At 35.7% G+C, this 21385-nt stretch overlaps 3 protein-coding genes across 4 annotated transcripts; 2 read left to right on the top strand and 1 right to left on the bottom strand.

Annotated features, from left to right (window-relative positions):
* Window positions 1-262: 262 nt before the first annotated feature.
* LOC111808678 (ADP-ribosylation factor 1) lies at window positions 263-6443 on the bottom strand. Of its 2 annotated transcripts, none has more exons than XM_023694811.2 (7): window positions 6189-6443; window positions 5094-5184; window positions 3853-3968; window positions 2723-2782; window positions 2575-2640; window positions 556-755; window positions 263-487 (listed from the first exon to the last, which is right to left on the bottom strand). In XM_023694811.2, exons 1-6 carry the CDS (start codon window positions 6243-6245, stop codon window positions 567-569), a joined length of 579 nt encoding a protein of 192 aa, XP_023550579.1. In that variant the 5' UTR covers window positions 6246-6443; the 3' UTR covers window positions 263-487; window positions 556-566. The 2 variants fall into 2 exon arrangements, with proteins under 2 accessions (XP_023550579.1, XP_023550578.1); XM_023694810.2 differs by having other exon boundaries at window positions 263-468.
* Window positions 6444-8450: 2007 nt separating this feature from the next.
* LOC111808677 (65-kDa microtubule-associated protein 3) lies at window positions 8451-13687 on the top strand. Its single transcript, XM_023694809.2, has 13 exons — window positions 8451-8616; window positions 9209-9299; window positions 9392-9598; window positions 10035-10283; window positions 10387-10596; window positions 10683-10838; window positions 10950-11109; window positions 11197-11348; window positions 11438-11525; window positions 11705-11778; window positions 11861-11935; window positions 12095-12341; window positions 12977-13687. The coding sequence occupies exons 2-13, from the start codon at window positions 9228-9230 to the stop codon at window positions 13423-13425; spliced, it is 2139 nt and encodes a 712-aa protein (XP_023550577.2). The 5' UTR covers window positions 8451-8616; window positions 9209-9227; the 3' UTR covers window positions 13426-13687.
* A 649-nt stretch (window positions 13688-14336) lies between these two features.
* Window positions 14337-20230, top strand: LOC111808676 (AT-hook motif nuclear-localized protein 3). Its single transcript, XM_023694808.2, has 5 exons — window positions 14337-15265; window positions 16817-16884; window positions 17413-17544; window positions 19299-19460; window positions 19593-20230. The coding sequence occupies exons 1-5, from the start codon at window positions 14905-14907 to the stop codon at window positions 19887-19889; spliced, it is 1020 nt and encodes a 339-aa protein (XP_023550576.2). The 5' UTR covers window positions 14337-14904; the 3' UTR covers window positions 19890-20230.
* Window positions 20231-21385: the final 1155 nt, after the last annotated feature.

Genomic DNA, 21385 nt, shown 5'->3' with positions numbered 1-21385 from the left:
CGACAAATTATATTTAATCAACCATGATAGTATTAGAAGTTCTCTCGGTCAATTCGAGCATAGTTAAGTGAACAAGACATCAATTATCATTTTAATTGACAGTTGTTTGATCCCCTACTCTCAGTCGTTGAACTTAAAAAAAAGTTGTCGATAGTTTACTCAAGAATTTGAAAAAGGGTCCAAAAAAACACCGTTCCTTATATACGATCTGACATTTTTCAACATTTCAAAATAAATATACTCACGTAAAGAGAGATGGAAGGAAAGGAAATTATGTGCAAACGCTTCTAAAGAAGATATATATATATAGATAGATAGATTACATTCTAGTCAGTTAACATTTTAAGGTCAAGGCCAAAGAGTAGGCACCTGATAATTTCAAGTTTGATAAGGGAAACAAGACACTCTGATTACAATTTGAAATCTGCAAACTGTAGAAGTCAGCGGCTTCGACCAGCCAACCTGGACCTACACAGCACAAGCGAGTCTAAATGCTTTTTAATGGCTGAAGAGGCCAGCAAAGAGGAAGAAGATCGAGGGAAAATTGAATGAAACCTTTTATATCTTTAAAATGATGTCCCTACTGAAGAATATCCAGCAGCTCTCATCTCCTTGAGAGTTCCAGCTAACCAGTCTAAACCCTCGTAAAGTCCATCTCCTCTGAGAGCACACGTTCCTTGTATGTGCCATTTTCTGTGTTTGAGATCGAATAGACCCAGTCCTTGACATACTTCCATTGGTGTCATGGCTCCTTTCTGGACGAACAAAATCATTAAAAATTGCGTTAGAATGAACTAAGAGATATCGAAATCGTTATTGATGCTATTACTTACTATTGCATGTGAAATCGAACTTGAACGAAAGAAGAGATGTATGAACAAGACAAAGAAAAGCCTGTTGCAAGAAATAAGTTCTTGCGAATGGAAAAAAGTGTGGTTTGAACACGTGGGGGTTGTTCTTATTTTACCCGAAGGGTTTGATTTAGACCCCCGATCGTATTTCTCCCAAGATTAAAGAAAAAATGGGCAATCCATCTTTCCAAAGCTATCGTCCCACTAAAAAAAATATTTTTGGGATAGGCCCGTTCCTAATCAGAAATATAGTGAAATCACATTTCCTATTCTTTTCCCGGACCCTGCGACTAAGAAAGATGTTCACTTCTTAAAATATTTCATATACATAGGTGGGAACAGGGGTCGAACCCTCTAACACAGAGGACCATGTGGTTATTGGTGCTGACGGTGCTATCTTAATTGATGAATTGGATAGGTGTTTTCCAGTTTGACCCTTGTATCTTTGCTGGGGGATTTCATCATGAATTTGTGGGTTTCTCAATTATCATCAGGCAGGCAACAACTTCCATCTTTCTTCGGTGGAACGAGAGCTAATATTCGATGACGTGTAGACTTGATCCTATGCGATCTTCATCAAGTAACTCTTTTATATGGTCAAAAGGTTTATCCCTTAGGACTCTCATGCAAATCACGTTTTGTTGGGTACAAAGAAGCAGGATTAAAGTTGATTTGGTGCTAAATATTTCTCAAGAAAAGGTAAGGCGCCTAAAAATCACCAGTGTTCAACTTCACCTTCAATGCTTTATATATAAAGTGCTTGACAAGCACAGCTGAAGACACATTGCACTCTTTCGTCTAGAACTGGACAAAAGCTCAGTTTTAATATCAAACCAAAGAAACTAATAGATGTTATGCCCTATATAAGGCTTGGACATGATTTTGTTATGGGGTAACTGCGACCTAATATGGTGTGGCAAGAGACCATTTGAATTCATAGGTCATCTGATCTTTATAAAAGTTTACAATTGATCATGGCACAATATCAACTTCACCTTTCTTTATTCACCCTACTTTGCATGGACAAGGCTGGTGTCTTATGGCTTCAAGAGCTGGCTTTAACTACGCCTGGACTCCATACTTGATACTCCCGCTATCTATCTGTCTATACTCATATTCCGACCCCTACCATTCACTACGTAATATGTTTTGAGATTCGGACGACACAAGAGGGATCAGACAAACTTGAGGGGCTAGAAGCAGTCTCTAAACCGCATAATCAAGGTAGATTACTTTCTATACCGATACTTCGTCCTCTTCAAGTAGGAAAACATTTCTGTTATTTTTCTTTGACTAAATGTAAGGACCTGATTTTTAAGATAACAACTAAAAATATATTGGAAACAAAATCTAAAAATATCCGTTATTCAGAAACAGAACCAATTGTCCAAATAAATATCAAATACTCAGTATTCAATATTCTTGTTCACAATTCACGTTAGTTACAGGTCCTTTTCGCAACTTGGGCTTGTTAGAAACTAACCTTTGTTCTTATGACATGGCATGTGTATCTCAAAGAGAGGAGTAATACTAATATTACAACTAGCTCAGACCTTTATCACATATGCATCATGTACTTCACGTATCAGTGCAGGTTAGTAAAATGAAGTAGGTTGAAGAGTTTATCTTTTGTCTTCCCAACCCATAATATACAACCAAATTATGGATATAAAACATTAATTATTTATACAGTATGTACCAGAAGAAGATGAGATATACATACCATATCCTGCTTATTCGCAAAGACCAATATGACACTGTTCAGCATAAATGGATCGTTAATGATGGCCTGAAAGAAAAATTACATATCAGCAAACAAAGGGTTGCCCATAACGCCATACGTAAATGCACAATGCAACTTGAGCCATAACCTGAAATTCTGTTTTTGCCTTCCCAATTCTCTCTCGGTCCAAGGAGTCAACCACATAAATCTGCACGAGTAAAGCTATCAGTATGAGGACTTCTTTCTGTTAGATGAATATTAGGAGAGAATGTAAGATCATCTTACAATAATTTATAAGAAAAAGACCGATAATAGGCTTCTATGAACAAGAAAGGAAGTCAATAAATAAACAATAACTCCAGAATGATACTTTATACTAAAAAATCAAATTGAATGTTAAAAAGAAACCTGAAGAATAAAAATCCAAATTACAAAATTCATTGACATCCCTTACTAGTTCTTAGTTTTGGGAGGATAAAAATATATCCATATATTAATATGTGCAATTTAGAACTTTTTGTACAGGGGGAGACCTAATCCACGGATGTGTGGGCGCCATGACATGAACCAATCCTTCTAGTTGACATCAGCGTGTGAATCAACTAGAACGCACAAATCAGCTTAGGGTGGAGGAATCAGCAACAAAAAAACAAATTGAAAAGCGTGAACAACGACAATCAAACATGAATTGAATGGTGCAAATGTCTGACCAAAAATGGATTGAGGAGAAGCCACGTTGGCAGCATACTGGTACACAACTGAGGAAGGTTTAAGTGACGACCATACTTGAATGGCGAACATGGCACCAACAACCACGAAGATCTAGAAGTAGGGTGCATCACTTAGACATTGCAACTAAGGCTCTGAAGATAGATAGTACAAGTGGCAACTAGGGTTTTTTAAGGATCTAGGTTTACTGCTCTATGTTAAATTATCACTGAATCCAAAAGCTTAAGCTGAGGAGTTGCGGTAAACTTAAACTTGTATCAATACTTAAACATCCCTATTTGAGGGTTTGAAATTTTTTTAAGTTGGTGAAGGAAACAACATAATAGAGTTTAGACATATAACCTCTTTACTCTTGATGCCATCCTAATTTTGAGAGAATAAAAATATATTGATATGTTAATATGTGCAAGTTAGGTCTTCTTATATAGACGAGAGACGTGTTACGGACATGGAAAAAAGAACAAGGACAATAAAGGACAAATGTTTGACAATTAAAATTAGACACAAATATTTGTAAATGGTAGAAATTCTAACACTAGTAGTCATTACCAGTCCATCTGTGTTATTAAAGTAGTGACGCCATAATGGCCTCAGTTTCTCTTGTCCTCCAACGTCCCAAACAGTGAACACAACATTTTTATACTGGACTTTCTCCACATTGAAACCTGCATGGAAAATGAAAAATCAATTTAATGCCACATTAACGGGATAAAACCACCAGGTTATGATTGCAAGCACCAAACGTCTATGAATGCCATAAAAAACTTTACTACTAATAATGGCGCAAAGAACTGAAACAATTATTAGCACAAGAAAGGCAAGAAAAACCCACACAAGAAACCAGATGACCATGTACCATCTAAGGGATATAAGGTCTTATGAGTATTACTTCGGAAGTATTAAGTTTATTTGATAAATATAAAGAAAGCACAATTATCAATTAGTGAGGACGCAATTATAGCTTTTTTGTTCTCTCTTCAGCCCCGCACTCCCTTTCCCTTACCCCTCTCCTCCGTCCTTTCTCAATGGCTTCCTCCACAGCGAAAGAATTTCTGAACCACCTCTCTGCTACCTCTACTTTTAGCCAACTAAATCAGATCCACAGCTTTATCCTCGATTGGCGACTGAGAAGAAATGAAAGACTCGCTTCTCCAAGTATATTGTAGCAATGTAACAATTTTTAACAGATAAGGGTTTTGAGAACTCCAGAGTTTTAATGGATGCCTTAATGGGGGACTCATGAATCTCATAAGGTGGAAAAACATCCATCCCTGTCTCAGAGACTTCAAGCTCCCAATTCTCTGGAATTAAACAGTTGGATGATAAATTACAACATTATTCAAGTTACAAACTCCATTTTCTATGACTTGATGTAAACGATGGAATCCAAAGAAATGGAAAAGTCTTGAGAGAGCTCCATTAATGATATTTGAAGCATCTAAGGTAGTATCTAATAAAACCCAAGCCCTTGTTTCCATTTAAGCTTTTCAATAAATCCCCCACACATTACAATAGAAAGAAGAATTTTTCTCCAAAGACAATTTCGCTAAATTCTTTATTTAGGGCATTGTCTGGCATTGTCTCAAAATGTATGAATTTTGCAATACATCCCCCACGTTGTCATCTGGCATTGTCTCAAAAGCATTACACTGGAATCCTTGATTTAGGGCAGAAATATATTAGCTAGCACAGAAGTTATGATACCACGAAAAATATTGATACTTACACTCAATCAAGAAGTTACAAAAATCCCTAGATTGACACTTTTTGTTTAATTGTGAAGAACCTACCAATTGTGGGAACCGTCGATAAGACTTCCCCAATATGCAGCTTGTACAATATAGTTGTCTTGCCAGCCGCATCCAAGCCAAGCATGACAACCTAAACCACCTCAAGAAAAAGGAATAAAATATGTGAGGATTTGTAACCAAGCAGATAAACAATAATAGAGAATCTATGAGGCATATGGAAATACAATCCATGAGTCCGCTCTAGCTATATAAAGTGAATGAAGCAAAATCCCTAGACCTCTTTAATGGATAGTTAATTGAGAAAATACAAGAAACCCTTCCACCAGATAAGAAGTCACAAATTGATCTTCTTTCCCACAAAACGTTCTCAAGAAGTGAACCACGATTTTCGAACACAGATTGCATTCCTATGAATAAATCATAAAAACTAATATGGAAAGCAAACTACCAAATGATCCCCAACTTTTTCTAGAAAATATAATTTACAATATCTGTTCCTCGGATCGAATGGCAAAGCTAGACTTCATGCCTATAAATCAATCATCGTTTGTCGAGAACAACAAACTAACGTCAACTACTAAAATCGGGTCACAAATGGACCATTTTCCCTATAATATAAGGTCTGTGCAATCAATCATGAGTCCATGAGGCTAACTTCTTGGCAAAGTCAAATTGTTAAGTATTTCCAATTCAGGGACCAACTCGACGAATTTTCCGACGTTCTCAATGAATTTCCATCTCAAAATACACATCAAACATAACCGAGACATATTAATGCACTGGCTATGATAAGAATAGAGAATCCTACAATCAGAATAAAGTTTCAATTACCCAGAACTAGTATTGGCCAGATAAAACCAAACCATTTCACCAAGAGTTCATGCAGCTCTCAATCCCACTAGCATTTAGCTCTCTAGCTATAGTACCGCTACATATAAAGTAAATCAATCGAAAGAGTTTATGCAAAAATCGGCCTACAATTCTAAGCCAACCGTGAAACAAATTCAACACCAGAAAATGACGGAAGAAACCAACAACTCGCAGTGATTAACAAGATCAAAAGGCTACACAAGCGTACCAAATCCAATTCTAGAAAAATAATTTCGAAAACAAAAATAGAGAACGGTAAAATACCCGCATCTCAGAGTTGCCGAAAAATGTATCGAAGAGTCTGCTAAACGTTTGACCCATCTTCTTCCGATTTCTGGCTTTCAACTCCCGATCTCTGTGTCTAAGTCTGAAACAACGTACATGAAAATGGTTTGAAGTTTTGTTTGGATTTCTTTACAGATTAGCAAAAGAAAAAAACGGTGAAATGGAAGAGAAGGAAGAGAATGTTCTGGGAAGAAACGGTGAAGAAATAGTAGCGTATGAATGCCAATGCTTTTTTCTTTTTTCTTTCTTTATTTCTTTTTTAAACAAAATTAAAATTTACACTAAAACCGTCAAGTGAATCCATTTTCGAATAAAATTTTAATTTACTTTTAAAAGGTCGAAACTTATAATATTATTTATTGTTTTTTTTTTTATAAAAAATATTAGTTTAAACCAACCATATCATTTTAAATTAATCAAAAATAATTTAAGATGCTAGAGATCAAAATTCAATTATATATATATATATGTATGTATGTATATATATATATATGTATGTATGTGTGTATATATATGTATGTATGTATGTGTATATATGTATGTATGTATGTATGTGTGTATATGTATGTATATATATATGTATGTATATATATGTATGTATGTATATATATGTATGTATGTATATATGTATGTGTATATATATTGTATGTATGTATGTATATACATGTATGTATCTGTGTATATATATATATATATAACTCTTTATAAAATTTAAATATCAAATATTTACAGGTCGTGCATCGATTATCATTATTTTAGTTTTGATGCTCAAAGTTTCCTATATGTATGTTTGTGTGTATATATATATACATATAACTTTTTATAAAATTTAAATATCAAATATTTACAAGTCGTAATGCATCGATTATCATTATTTTAGCTGTGCTACTCAAAGTTTAGGAAAGTTGGACTAAGAGAGCGCTCATCTTGAGGTATTCTTACTATTTAGGTGCTTTCAGCAGGTATTTGTTTTGCACTTGACTATCTAACGTTTATTGTGGGCACGATAATTGGTACACCAAAGGTGCATCATTTCTAGTCCTCTTGTACTAGGGGAAGGTTCTCTTAATGCTCTAACGCCCACACCTAATATCGACCGAACTATCTAACGATATTCTGAATTCAACTCACGTATTGATTTTACGAGCGAACATCCTAATCCATAGAACATACTATAGCCCCAGGTGACGGAGAGTCGACATCGAGATGTCAAACATCCCGTTGACATGAGCTATTGGAACCTATTATTCCAAGAGTAACTTTTATTCATTGAGCGATAACTTTTCCATGCAACATCGTCTGATCACTAAGGTCGATTTTCGTCTCTATATCAGAATATTCTTAATTTTTTTAAAAGTATGGTAAAATTGAATTGGAACCATATTTACGGACTCACAAAAAAATACCTAGAATTTGTAACTTTCATATCTTTAAACTTTTATATAAATTTAAAAAATACCCTTAAACTTAAAAACGGTTAAAATATATATATTTATTTGAAAAATCATCAATACTTTATCTAAAAAATACCATTTTAACTTCAAACCGATAATTAATACACTAAAAAAACATTAATTTTTTAAAATTAATTTCTTTAAAAACATTAAATTAAAAAATATTATTGTCTGTCAGTACCATATTTAAAAAATACTCCTTAACTTTAAAAAATAATATTAAAAAGTTTGACGATTTCTATTCACTTAATCGTGTTAATAATACTTTTAAAATTTTATGAATATTTATTAAATAAATTATTCACGTACAAATATTTTTTATTTTTTATTTTTTATTTTTAAATTTAAAAGAAAATAATAAAACTTTTAAGATATTTTTGAAATACTATTAAAAGTAAAAAGGTATATTTAGCTTTTAATAAATTTCTGGTATTTTTAAAACTTTTGAGATATTTTTTTTTCAAGAAACCTAACCACTCGCGTGAAAATGAGTTGTCAGGCCAACGGTTTTCTTAATATTGGGCCTTGAATTTCCCGGTTTGTAGGTCTGTCAGCCCGGTCTTGTTGGGCCGTGGGCCTTGTAGACGTTCGTATTCTTACTGTGAGGCCGCGGCAAACCGGACCCAAACTCTCCTCTCTTTTCTCTCTGTTTGAAATTCAAACCCTTTTTTTTTTTTTTTTTTTTTTTTTTTTTAATAGAACATTAATAAATATATAAATCATATAAAATAAAATATATTTTCTTCCCCAACGGTCCAATTTTCCATAACGTCTCTCATCTCTCTGTTTTTCCCCCATTTTTCAATCTCTCTCTCTTACAAATTCGAAACGCGGAACAAAACGAACATTTGCTTAACCTCGAAAACAAAAAGGAAAAACGAACATATAGATCTCAGGAGATAATCACAAATCCTATTCGCCACGGAAAAGTTTTCGGAGCATCGATTGATCAGGTTTGTGTTTAAGCTCTATGATTTATATTCTCGTTCAATCGTTAATTGAGGGAAATCGCTCTGTATGTGACGAGGAATTTTGTTGTTGTTGTTGAAGATTTGAGGAAATGAAATGTGTTACCTGTACATTTGAGCGTAATTGCAATTTTTATTGTTTCTGTTGTGGATTTGGGGAAATGAGACGTGTTGCCTATACATTTGAGCGTAACTGCAATTTTTTGTTTTCTATCGTGTCGAGGATGATGTTTGTTTTCTCTTTATTTGAATTCGGAAATGATGATTCGGTTTTTTTCTTACGGTCATGTTTTGAGCGGAACGACGGAATGTTTTCTGAATGTCATGCTATGAATCGATTGAACCAAGTTTTGATGTGAATGTGTTTGGATTCGTGTTTAATCGTTTTAGCATTTTGTATTCCCATAATCTGACGCATTGTTTTTGAGGCGGCTATTTGGATAGGGTTTGAGTTTCATATTCGGAATGGAATAATCGTTTTCTTTGAAGATTCGTCAGTATTTGTGGATCGGTTTCATTTTTGTGGCGCGAAGTTTGCTTATACTATTTGATATACTGATTCAGTCATCTTTTGTAGCTGACTGAATTGCGTCAGCATGACTAATGTTCGAAATGATCCGCTTTTACAAATGGAAACAACATGTGGAACACTTCTACATGAACTTCAGGTTTTTTTTCTTTTTCCTAAAACCTTTTGAACAATGCTGCCATTTTTTGTAAGTTCCGCCAGGCTGAAATATTTATATTATATCAATATCAGATAATTTGGGACGAAGTTGGGGAATCTGAGGCCACAAGGGACAAAATGTTGCTTGAGGTTGAACGAGAGTGCTTAGAAGTTTACAGAAGAAAGGTAGATCAAGCAAACCGCTTTAGAGCTCAGCTAAGACAGGCAATTGCTGATTCTGAAGCAGAACTGGCTGCCATCTGCTCTGCAATGGGCGAGAGACCAGTCCATACGAGACAGGTTGAAACATATTGCACGATTACACCTCATAGTAACTTTGATTTTGTTTAATTATGATTGGCCATCATAAAGCTAAAGGTGAAATATATGCGTGCCGATATCACAGTTCTTGGATTTTTTTGTTTTTTCAACGAAGGTCTTGGTTTGTAAAAGTTTTCTAGGCTCTATATAATCAACAAATATGACTAAGTCTTAGTTTCTAACCTCTGCATGAATTTTTGTGGCTCTGATAATGAGTTATTGGTCAGCCTTTCAGTCTTGCGTACGATTTAATTGTGCATAACTCATCTATTGTGCAAAATTTTGTAATTACAAAAGTAAACAGTTGGCTCAATATGGCAACTTTTATAGACATAGATATATGTGTTGATATTTCTTTGAATGATTTGAGTGCTTTTGATGGTGTGATTATTGATAGCTTTTCTATTATTATCAGGCTGATCAAAAGGCTGGAACCTTGAAAGAAGAGATGGCCCGTGTTCTTCCACAAGTGGATGAAATGCAGAAAAGAAAAATAGACAGAAGAAACCAATTTTTAGAAGTCCTAGAACAAATAAAGAAGATATCCTGTGAGATTTATGGATCAAAATTTTCACATTCCAGTATAGATATTGATGAAAATGATTTATCATTGAGGAAGCTAGAAGAACTAACGGGGAAGTTACATATGCTACAGAAGGAGAAGGTTAACTTTGTTGATTTTTTTAATAAGTTCGTTCTTTACTTTTTTTAGATAGATGCCTTTCGTACTATCAGTCACTCAGTAAACTCGATACCCACTTATGCAGAGTGACCGGCAGATGGTTATTCAGGAGCACCTTCAGACTCTAAACTTGCTTTGTTTAGTGCTTGGGATGGATTTCAAGCAAACAGTGAACGAATTTCATCCCACTTTGGGTGACCCAGAAGGACCTTTTACCTTAACTAGTGAATCAATTGAAACCCTGGCTGCTGCAATAACTAATTTGCGGGAGGTTAAATTACGAAGAATGCAGCGGGTATTACCTCAAATCTATATATCCGTAGATAACAATTTAAAACCTATCTGCCTTGAATTAGCTGCAATAACACCTTTTTTGGGCAGCTCCAAGATCTTGCTACAACTTTGTTGGAGCTTTGGAATCTAATGGATACGCCAATGGAAGAACAACAGTTGTTCCAGAATGTGACATGTAATATAGCTGCTTCAGAAGATGAAGTTAATGAACCCAATAGTCTTTCTGTGGACTCAATTAATTCTGTGAGTACTTCCGAGTTTGTATCATCTCTTGCTCTTCTGCTATAACAAAACTTGCATGTCATAGAAACTTAAAGAATTGAATATAGATTAATAATGATTAATATTTTACAGGTTGAAGCAGAAGTGTCTCGGTTAGAAGAGTTAAAATCAAGCAAGATGAAAGAACTTGTTTTGAAGAAGAAGTCAGAGCTGGATGAGATTTGTAGAAAAACACATTTGGTCCTGGAGGAAGATACAATAGTGGATTATGCAATTGAAACTATAGACTCCGGTAACTTTCAGTGTAATATAAAACAAAATATTACTGCCTCTTCCTTTTGTTGTTTTATTAACTTGTATGCAATTCCATCTGATGTAGGAGATGTTGACCCTGCCATTATTCTCGAGCAAATCGAGCTTCAGGTTGCCAGGATTAAAGGGGAAGCATTTGTGAGGAAAGAAATTCTTGAAAGAGTTGAGAAATGGTTGAGTGCATGTGAAGAGGAGTGTTGGCTCGAGGAGTATAATAGGGTAAAGCGTTTATCACATTTCATTACACCAACTAGTTGATCTATATTGTTTAAATCTAGCTGCATCCTGACATTATTTGTGTTTCACAGGATGAAAATCGATATAATGCTGGTAGAGGGACACATCTCATTCTCAAACGCGCAGAGAAGGCCCGAGCTTTGGTTAATAAGCTTCCAGGTTTGTGTTCAAACAGTTTAGTAGACATTTGAAGACATTCATTAAGTTGGTATTCAATAAATTCAATTCGTGCCTTTATGTGCTTTATTTATGAAGTGTTCGGACCAGCAGTCATGTCATTGGCTTTCTTTTCTGGATGTTATCTTCATGTCTTTGAATATCATAACCATCTTATGCAGGAATGGTAGATGCATTAACTGCAAAAACGGTTGCATGGGAGAATGACAGAGGCACTGAGTTTACATACGATGGTGTAAGTACTTCATATGATTGTTCAACTTAATATTCTTGCAGAAATTGTTCAACATTTTCTTCTGTAATCGACTTCGGTGCAGGTCCGTCTGCTCAATATGCTTGAAGAGTATACCGTATTAAGGCAAGAGAAAGAGCACGAGCGTCGGAGGCTGCGGGTTGATACTTACTATCCTTCTAGTTTCCTACTGTTATTGCTCATCAATGGACACACCATCTGTGTGCTGGTTGACTTTATAAAGTGGCCATTTTCCATACTGAAAAACTGACTTATTCAGTCAAGTCCTTATTTCTTTCTCCTTGTTTTATTTGATTAGGACCAGAAGAAACTCCAGGGACAGTTAATTGCAGAACAGGAGGCTCTTTATGGATCAAAGCCAAGCCCTTCAAAACCCCAGAGTGTCAAAAAGGCTCCCAGATCTTCAGCCGCAGGTAAGAGGCTTTCCATTGGAGGGTCCGCGCACCAAACGCCCAAGGCAACACCTCAGTCGCGTTCATCTAGGAAAGGTGACCAGCTGAATGATCAAAACTATGATGAAGGATTTGGATCTCTTCCAACTGCTGGTATGTTTTTCTGGCTAGTTATTATTGATCATCTGGGTTATACTTTTGCCATGAATACACGTACGTACGTCTATTGAGACCATAATCTTCAATATGGCAATAGTATTTTCTGTGTATTCATTTGAAGTCAATGCTCAAACTTATATTTAAAGCCTTTCTTTTTATGGTTTTTGTTTTTAGAGGATGAAACTTAAGAAATTTCTTAAACATTAAATGTTTTACTGTTCGAATGACTTTTGACAAAAAAGAACAAAAAGAAGAAAGTTCTTCGAAAGTCCTTTTTTTCAAGTATCATAATTTAACCAGCATTCATCTATATATATATATATATATATTTGGAATTTAGGTCAAACAAAGTAAGTAGAACGTTGACAAGCAATGATATTTTACAAACAGAATACCAAAAGTGAAAATGTCATTGAGAACGGCTTTATTTCTTTGTTCGTGAACCTTTCCAGTCAAAAACATAGTGTGAAGAAACGGCTTTATTTCTTTTTCCTTGTCCGTTATAATACCATACCAACGTTAAGACATTGTACAGCCATTTTTGTTAGTTCTTGTTCATTGATTTATTGATGAGTTCTGTTCAGCTTTTGGCAGTAGTTTGATATTCTTGTGCCTCTTTCTTGTTTTAGGCCGAAGAGAACTTGATTTTTCTGGTCAACTTGTGAGCCACAATAACTCACTGGCCAATGCTCGTGAACCCGAGTCGGTGACTCGAAAACCTTTCGCACCGATTGCTACAACAGTGCAACCAAAGACAAACACAACGAACTCTATCAACGATGAAAACACAGCATCTAGCGACTCATCACAAAAAACAAGCCCAACCAACAATGTGCCATTTGCCACACCTTTGAAGAAGACTTCAGTTGCTAAAGATGACGACCAGGGCATCATGACTCCAAGGCCAATGACAATTCCAGTGCCATCTACCCCTTCAACTACAACCCCGGCTATCGCCCTGCCTCCTTCTGCTTACAAAGCTGAGCAAATCCCTGACGACGACATCGAATATTCATTCGAGGAACGAAGAGCTGGATTCGTGCTTCCGAAAACGCATATAAAATCAATACAAGTTTGATGGATAACCAAATGGTTGGGTGGTTTGCTTGCCTCTGGCGTGTGATGAGTCTCAATGACCTTAACAAAGTTTATCGTGGTTAGTTTTTGTAGTTGTTGTAGAGAAACTCTTAAGTCAATTCTATTTGGCTTTTTTGGTCAACTGTGAATATACTCTTATCACGAACATTAACAGAGATGGATTGTGACGTCTCTATGCCGCGAAAAATCTTTACAAACCAGGAAACTATTTTTTAAATGAAACTTTACGTGTATGCTATGAAGATGTTTTTACACTATTATAAGGAATTATTCGTTATTCTCTCCAACTAATGTGAAATCTTACATGTGTACTAGTGACGAGTATACACATGGTTTATATATGTGTACTAGTGACGAGTATACACATGGTTTATATATAACTACTCTATACAAAGCCTGAAGACGTGTAGAAGATCAAAAGACTTTCAAGTTTGAAGACTACGAAGATACATCAAAGATTAAACTTCGAGAACAAGCAAATATTAGACAAAAAATTATATGCTGAGGTATATATTAATTATTGTCTACGAAAATCGAAGATAATTTAACGACCAAAGAATTTATTTTGTAAAATTGCTTATGAAACAATTTAAGTAAGAAAAAAGGTTAAAATTTTAGAGCGTAGCAAGCAAGCAAAAAAAAAAAAAGTGAAAATTCAAAGTTATTAATTATTATTTTTGTATCTTTGAAAATTTATCCTTTCCCATTAATTTTATGGATTTTAATAATATAATATAGTATCTTCAAGAATTAAATTCAAATCAAATTAGAAGACGGACGTGAACAATTTTATTAACCAAAATCTATACTTTGAATTTCCCAAATATAATATTAATTATCTATTAAACTTTTTCACCTTAATTTTTCTTTTCCTGATTTAATTTTATTTAATTTTCCCATTCCTTTTTTCTACTTTATTTATTTCCTCTCATTTCCCTTTGCAAAACCCTAATTTTCTGCCTCTGGAAAAAAATTATGCGATCATCCTGATTTGTTTGGATTATTTTTCCTGAATTTCTGAGAAATTATTTTTACTGTTTTTTTTTTAATGTTTATTTTTATTTTTATTTTTATTTTTACGATCTTTGGGTCAGTGATTCGTTGGATTTTCCCTTTACTGAAGCTCTGTGTAATAGTCTGTAATGGTGGAGATTTAGGTTACTGAAACGAAACTGAGTTCAAGTTGTAGTACTGAAGCTCAGGTTCCTGATCTAGAAGCAGTTCTAGTGGAGGTTTTGAGTTTGATGTTGTAGTCATAGGCTCTGGATTTCATCTCACTTCATTGGCTGTGTTCTTGTGTTCTTATTTCTTTGTCTTCTTCATTGAGAGCTTCTTCGTTGATGTTATGGTTTGTAAAAGATCGTCTGTGGTGTGAATAATGGAGGTTTTTAAGGTTTAAGCGGCGAGTTTGTGTTCTTTTGCTTTTGAACCGATCTTTTTTCTCTCTGTCACTGTAAAAATGGAGGAGAAAGAGGGAGTGGATTTTGGATTTGCAGTAGAAGTGAGCCAAGCTCCAGAGAGCTTAGGAATGATGGATTCGAGACCTGAAAATACAAGCACAAATAGTGAGTCACCGCCGCCGCAGCCGCAGTCGCAGCCGCTGGCGAGTGTTCCAACGGTGGCGGCTACAGATGGGAAGAAGAAAAGAGGGAGGCCGAGAAAGTACGGTCCCAATGGGACTGTAGCTCCAACTTTGTCGCCAATGCCGATTTCGTCTTCGATTCCGCTGAGTGGAGAATTTCCGGTTTGGAAACGGGGAAGAGGGCGGTCAGTAGAGTCGATTAAGAAGCCGCGACGAGGGTACGAATTTGAGATTCCAGGTATATTTGAGATCATTTGATGATTTGAAATTCTGTTATGGCGGTCTTGTGTTCTCTCTCTCTCTCTCTCTCTCTCTTTAATTGTGAGAATCTCCGTACTTGTAGGAAAGATAAGAGGGGTCAGTGTAGTTATATTTGGCGTAGAAAGTGATGGTTTTAAACGTATTTTTTTGGATTTTGTACAGTAGAATCACGAGGGAATGTTTGTTGGGTCTTGATGTGATAGTGATTTCTCTTCAGATCTGCTGTAAATAGTAATTTATGAATCAAAAGTGACTTTGGAGCCTTCTGGAAAATCGATGAACTTTCTCCCTAGGATAGAATAGCCTTTGAGAACATAGCCATTGTTTGTCTGGATCTGGAGAATCTAGCCTGAGTGAAGTTTCCAAATTGGCTGCTTATAATCAATGGAAAATGGAAGGAAAATTCAGGGAGCAGCATTATTATGAAGTGTTAGTTTAACTTGAATGTGGATGAAGCGTAGGCATCGGAATATTAGTTTGTTGAAAGTAAATAATTGAAACAATGCTTGGTAGCTCTGTTCTTCATCTTTTTTCCCTTTTTCTGCGTCCTTTAATGGAAAATTGAAGTTTAATGCCATGAAAACAGTGTATGGAGTAACAGAGGACAAGATATCCTCTTTTAAGACTCTAAAAGTTACAGGTCATTGATGGTTTTTTAAGTCCAAGTGTGAGTTGAGGATGTTCGCTGATATGACGTCCAGCTAAACGTTTGAACTCTTAACCACTTACATTTTAAACTAGATTCTAGAGATTCATGATCTGGGATCCTAATGCATATAGATACAAATGGTCTTATGAGAGAAAAAAAGTCCTACCTTTTTTGGCTGGTTATGTGCGAGGATTCGAACCCTTGAAATTGTGGTTCGTAGCCACGTGCTCTAATCCTTTAAGCTACTGGTCCCACTTCGTCTCCACTGGATTTGTTTCCAAGGGTACTCTTAAAAAAGGAACCTTTCCTCTCTCTAGACATTTGCCATTTCGGGTTAAGAAGATGTCAAAATGCCTCTCTCTGCTTTATTTGATTTGGTTACTCATGCTAAAAGCGTGGTTGTTTTTAGGATTTGGGTCCGGTATTCACTCAATGGAATTATTTGTTGGATATTCTCGAGATAATAGTTAGGATATGGTTCTTATGAAGGTTTATAAAAAAAAAAAAAAAAAAAAGCATCAAAATATATTCAGGAAGAGTTACTGACAAGGTTTTTGGTCTCTCTTTAAGAGTCATATTAATGTTGACACGAGAAGGTAGGGGGATTGGATTATTGGATTTTTTTTTTTTATTGAAAATTTGAAATGATATTTTCAGGTAATATGTTCTTGGTTTTTCTTGAAATTTATGCTGATTTTCGTCATGGTAAATGAGATTATCTAAAAAGAAATATTGAACAGTACGATCATTATTTAATGGGTATGGTTGTAACTGATGTCATGAATTAATATTTAGAAGTCTGGCCATGCAATTTTAATATAAATGAAGAAACTTCATTTCATTTCTAAGTGGTTCTTACATAATGCATCTGTTACTCAGGTAACAAGGTTGCCTTCATTGCTGGAGCAGATTTCACACCTCACGTGATCACTGTTAATATTGGTGAGGTAAGCCTTGGAATCCCTCGCCAAGAGGCATCTATTCTGTCATCAGGGAATAAGTCTTGTATCAAATAATAATAGGTTGTATCAAATAATAATAGGTTAGCTAAATGATTGGAGAGGAGAATAAAACATTCCTTATAAGGGTGTGGAAACCTCTTCCTAGCGTTTTAAAACTGTGAGGCTGATGGCGATACGTAACGTGTCAAAGCGGACAATATCTGCTAGCGATGGACTTGGACTGTTACAAATAGTATCAGAGCCAGACACTGAGCTATGTGCCAGTGAGGATGTTGGGCCCCCAAAGATGGTGGATTGTGAGATCACACATCGGTTGGAGAGGGGAACGAATGTGGAAACCTCCCCTAGTAGACGTGTTTTATAACTGTGAGGCCGATGGCTATATGTAATGGGCCAACGCGAACAATATCTGCTAATGGTGGGCTTGGGCTGTTACAAATGATCTCTTAACTCCTATTTGTTCTTAATGCCTAGTTGCCAATTGTTCCTAACGCCCATTTCCTGCCGTTTTAGGATGTTAACTTGAAAATCATGTCATTTTCTCAACAAGGATCTCGGGCAATTTTTATACTCTCTGCTAATGGTATGGTTTCGAATGTTACACTTCGGCGGTCAACATCTTCTGGGGGCACGCTAACGTATGAGGTAGGTCGTCGCCTTCCTTGATATACATACCATCTAAGCTCCTCTGTATTGATGAATTTGAAGTCTATAGGTCTGCTACATGCATCTTCTATATGATGAAGGCATGTTTGATCTTATTGCTCATTCCACACTTTATTTCTAATTCAAATGTCTGACTGCAGTAAGATCTGATTGTTTTCTTTCCCATGTCATTTTTTATGCATGCTCATTGACACTTGAGGATAATATACTTCTTTTACTGTTTGCATTTGACCAAGTTGAATATTTTTCTTTTATCTTCTGGAATACCCCTTCAAAACATTTGAAATGATCTTGATGCTAGTTGTCTTGTACAAATACTCAAATCAACTGTTTTTCGGCTGGGATCGATGTATTGCTTGCTTGTTTCGCCCGTCCCGTCTCATGTCAATAAATAAGTAAAATGGTAGCTTTCCAGAATCAGTCTCACATTTTGACTTAGAATTTCGAACCATATATAGCCATAAGTTCTTTTTCAGCAAATGTATAGGAATTTTGAGAAAGAACTGAAATTTTGCACATGTTCATACAAGAGAAAATCACTGGCAAAGTTGGGCCTATTTGGTAGGCAGTAGGCAATCTGGATTTTGTTTTATGTTTCATTTAGTAGGCAATCTAGATTCTGTTGATGAAAACTGTTTTTGGATTTTGTTGATGAAAACTGTTTTTGGATTTTGTTGATGAAAACTGTTTTTGGATTTTGTGATCTAGATTTTGAATTTAAAATTTTAAAATGCAGAATAATGTTAAAAAAAGATAAAAATGTTAATAAATATAGTATTTCATGTTATAAATAATTTATTCATGTTAAATTAAAATATTGATTATACAAAATAGTTATCACACAGTTTTTGTAACTTAAAACATGTTCATAAATATATTAATAATTGTTTAGTGGGCAACCTCCCCTTAATCGAGGCTCGACTCCTTTCTGGAGTCCTCGAACAAAGTACACTTTTTGTTCGACACTTTAGTCACTTTTGACTACATCTTCGAGGCTCACAATTCTTTATTCGATATTTGAGGATTCTATTGACATGGTTAAATTTAGGGAGACATAGTTTAGGGCATGACTTTGATACCATGTTATGAATCACCACTCTCCATAATGGTATGATATTGTCCACTTTGAGCATAAGCTCTCATGTCTTTGCTTTGGACTTCCCCAAAAGGACCAATGGAGATAGTATTCCCCACTTGTAAATTCATGATCTTCCACTAAATTAACCAATGTGGGACTCATTCCCAATAATTCTCTAACAATTATGACTAGTTTTATGGTTTATAGATATATTATTTCATACCATTTAAACAATTGTTTAAATTGGAATTCAACTCTTGAATCTTCCACCAAATACAGAACATGAAATACAACAAAATTGAATCTTTTGTTTTCAAATTTCTGTTTTCAGATGGTTTGTTACTTCTCCTTCATATATTGAGTTCTTTTTCATGTAAACAACTATGATTGTGAGATCCCACATCGGTTGGGGAGGGGAACAAAACATTCTTTACAAGAGTGTGAAAATCTCTCCTTAATAGACGCGTTTTAAAAACCTTGAGGGAAAACTTGAAAGGAAAAGCCCAAAGAGGACAATATCTGCTAGCGGTGGGTTTGGGTTGTTAAAACGATTGTTTCAAATGTTACTTGTTATTGTTAGCCGCTCTATGCAAATGTATCCCTGCATCTTATCAACTGTCATGGTAGAACATCCTGATCTGTTCTTGATTATTAGGGTCGATTTGAGATACTTTCATTGTCTGGATCATATATGCCTTCTGAGAGCGGTGGAACAAAGAGCCGATCTCGAGGGGTGAGTGTTTCTTTGGCTGGCTCAGATGGCCGAGTGATGGGTGGAGAACTTGCCGGCATGCTGATAGCAGCTGGTCCAGTACAGGTATCATTTTCTCCATCTTCATATGAGTTAGTACAACTTTTATGTTAGTGCATATGAATATAATTCTAAACCATCAGCTTCAGTATTAATTTGTTCAACACAAAGTATTACTGTATAACTACATGATCACAGGTGGTGGTGGGCAGTTTCCTACCACCAGTTCACCAGAAGGAACATAAACCAAAGAAGAGTAGGATGGAACCTAAATCGAACGCAATTTTACCACCAGCCGATGTTCTTTCTGGCGAAGGGACGAACGGAGTCCTTGGCGGAGTGGAGGCCATAGTCCCATCTACTCTAACTGAAGATAAACCAGCCTCTTTAGACCAAAATCCAGCTTTTAAAACTCCACAAGTCAACGAAAAGTTACCATTTCCACAAGAATCAAGAGGTGTACTCAACCATTCAAACCATGAGGTTTCTTGTTGATCAATCCCCTGCACGTTCAATCTTTCATGCAGATTTGCTGGTGCATTGGCTTTTCCTCGACCTCGATTATCAATGGTATGAGCTCATTGATTCTTTAAAGGGCTAACTAAGAGTGTTTAAACAACTGACGTATATGTGGCCATCAGGTAACATCTCTAGATAGGAGTTTGATCCTTTAGGCTTATTTGTTCTGTTCTCAGCATGTAGGTTCTTGTGTGTTGTATCCCAATTAACGTTATAGCAGTTTAGGTGCAGAAGTTTGTGTAAATTATTCATGTTCTAGAATTCTCTGTATCTGAAATAATAACATTTTAAGTTAAATTTCAAACACTGTTTTCCAATGTTCTATTTGTGTACGTATTCATTTATCTCAGGCCTGGCTGGTTTCTGTTAATAAGGTTCTGTAGAACACCATGCATTCAGTGCAACTTCCTTCATTATAATAGTTGGCTATGAAAGATTATCTTAGCTCCTAAGATCTGCATAAGGATCATTGCCCAGATGTTCTTATTCGGAAGTAATGAATTTGATGTCGTTTGGCCGGGATGGCGGTGAAGCAACCTGGTTTATGTTGATCGTTAACGCTTTGTTTAAATTCGAGCAATTTGATACGTGTTCTAATGAAACCATGAAGCAAGATTCTAGGAACCATTCCAGTTTTATTCACTTCCTTGGATCAAACACTAGAGAATTGCAACTTTGCTGAATTGTTCTAATTGAATCTGCTTGATTCTTATGCTTTTATGTGTATCTTCTTCAAAATTCTGACATTCTTATGTTAGAACACAAGTTCCATGAATTCAGTTCATTCAGTTTAAGCTGGCTAGCCGATATCGACGCCCCAGCTACTCGACTGATCTCGAGGTTCTTTGCCTTTCTTCTCTTATCCTCTGTTAACTTTTTCGATAAATTCTTCCACTGTTCGCCTGAAATCATCCTCATTCTCACTTCAACATTATCATTGCAGCTGAAGTTTATGCATCTTGTCGCTGCCAAAATGTGGAATGTTTCAGAAACATGAAATCTTGATTTGTATTTGTGTTGCTGCAAATAACAAACGAAAGTTGCCCATTATGATCATCATTTTGCAGATCAAAACTGGAGATGACTGGTTTCATGTGGTGAAGAGAATGATGCGTATGATCACATTGAACAACCAGAATCTCTGAAATCTCTCTTCTTCATCTTCTTCTTCGGAGTTTCCCCTTCTCCTCCCGAGCGATCGGCAGGAGACACCCCCCCCCCCCCCCCCCGGACCTCTTCTCACCACCTTTATCACCTCCTGCAAAACCAGTCTTTTGCCTGCTGAGACGGTGTTGGACAGGAACAGCATGTCGGTATAGTAGTTGGTAAGGGGGTGGCTCAATGAGAAAGAGGTTTTGACTAAGCATTTATCTGCGACTCAATCATATAAACTTTAAAGATAAATTGTTTCCATTTGAAGCAATTTTATTTTATATATATATATATATATAATATTTTTAAAAAATATATAA

This window comes from Cucurbita pepo, chromosome 13 (assembly GCF_057944985.1).
Source record: "Cucurbita pepo subsp. pepo isolate OVF chromosome 13, ASM5794498v1, whole genome shotgun sequence".
In the NCBI taxonomy this organism is placed as follows: Eukaryota; Viridiplantae; Streptophyta; class Magnoliopsida; order Cucurbitales; family Cucurbitaceae; genus Cucurbita; species Cucurbita pepo.
Note: the sequence above shows the minus strand (reverse complement) of the source record. Positions and strands in the feature narration are given on the sequence as shown.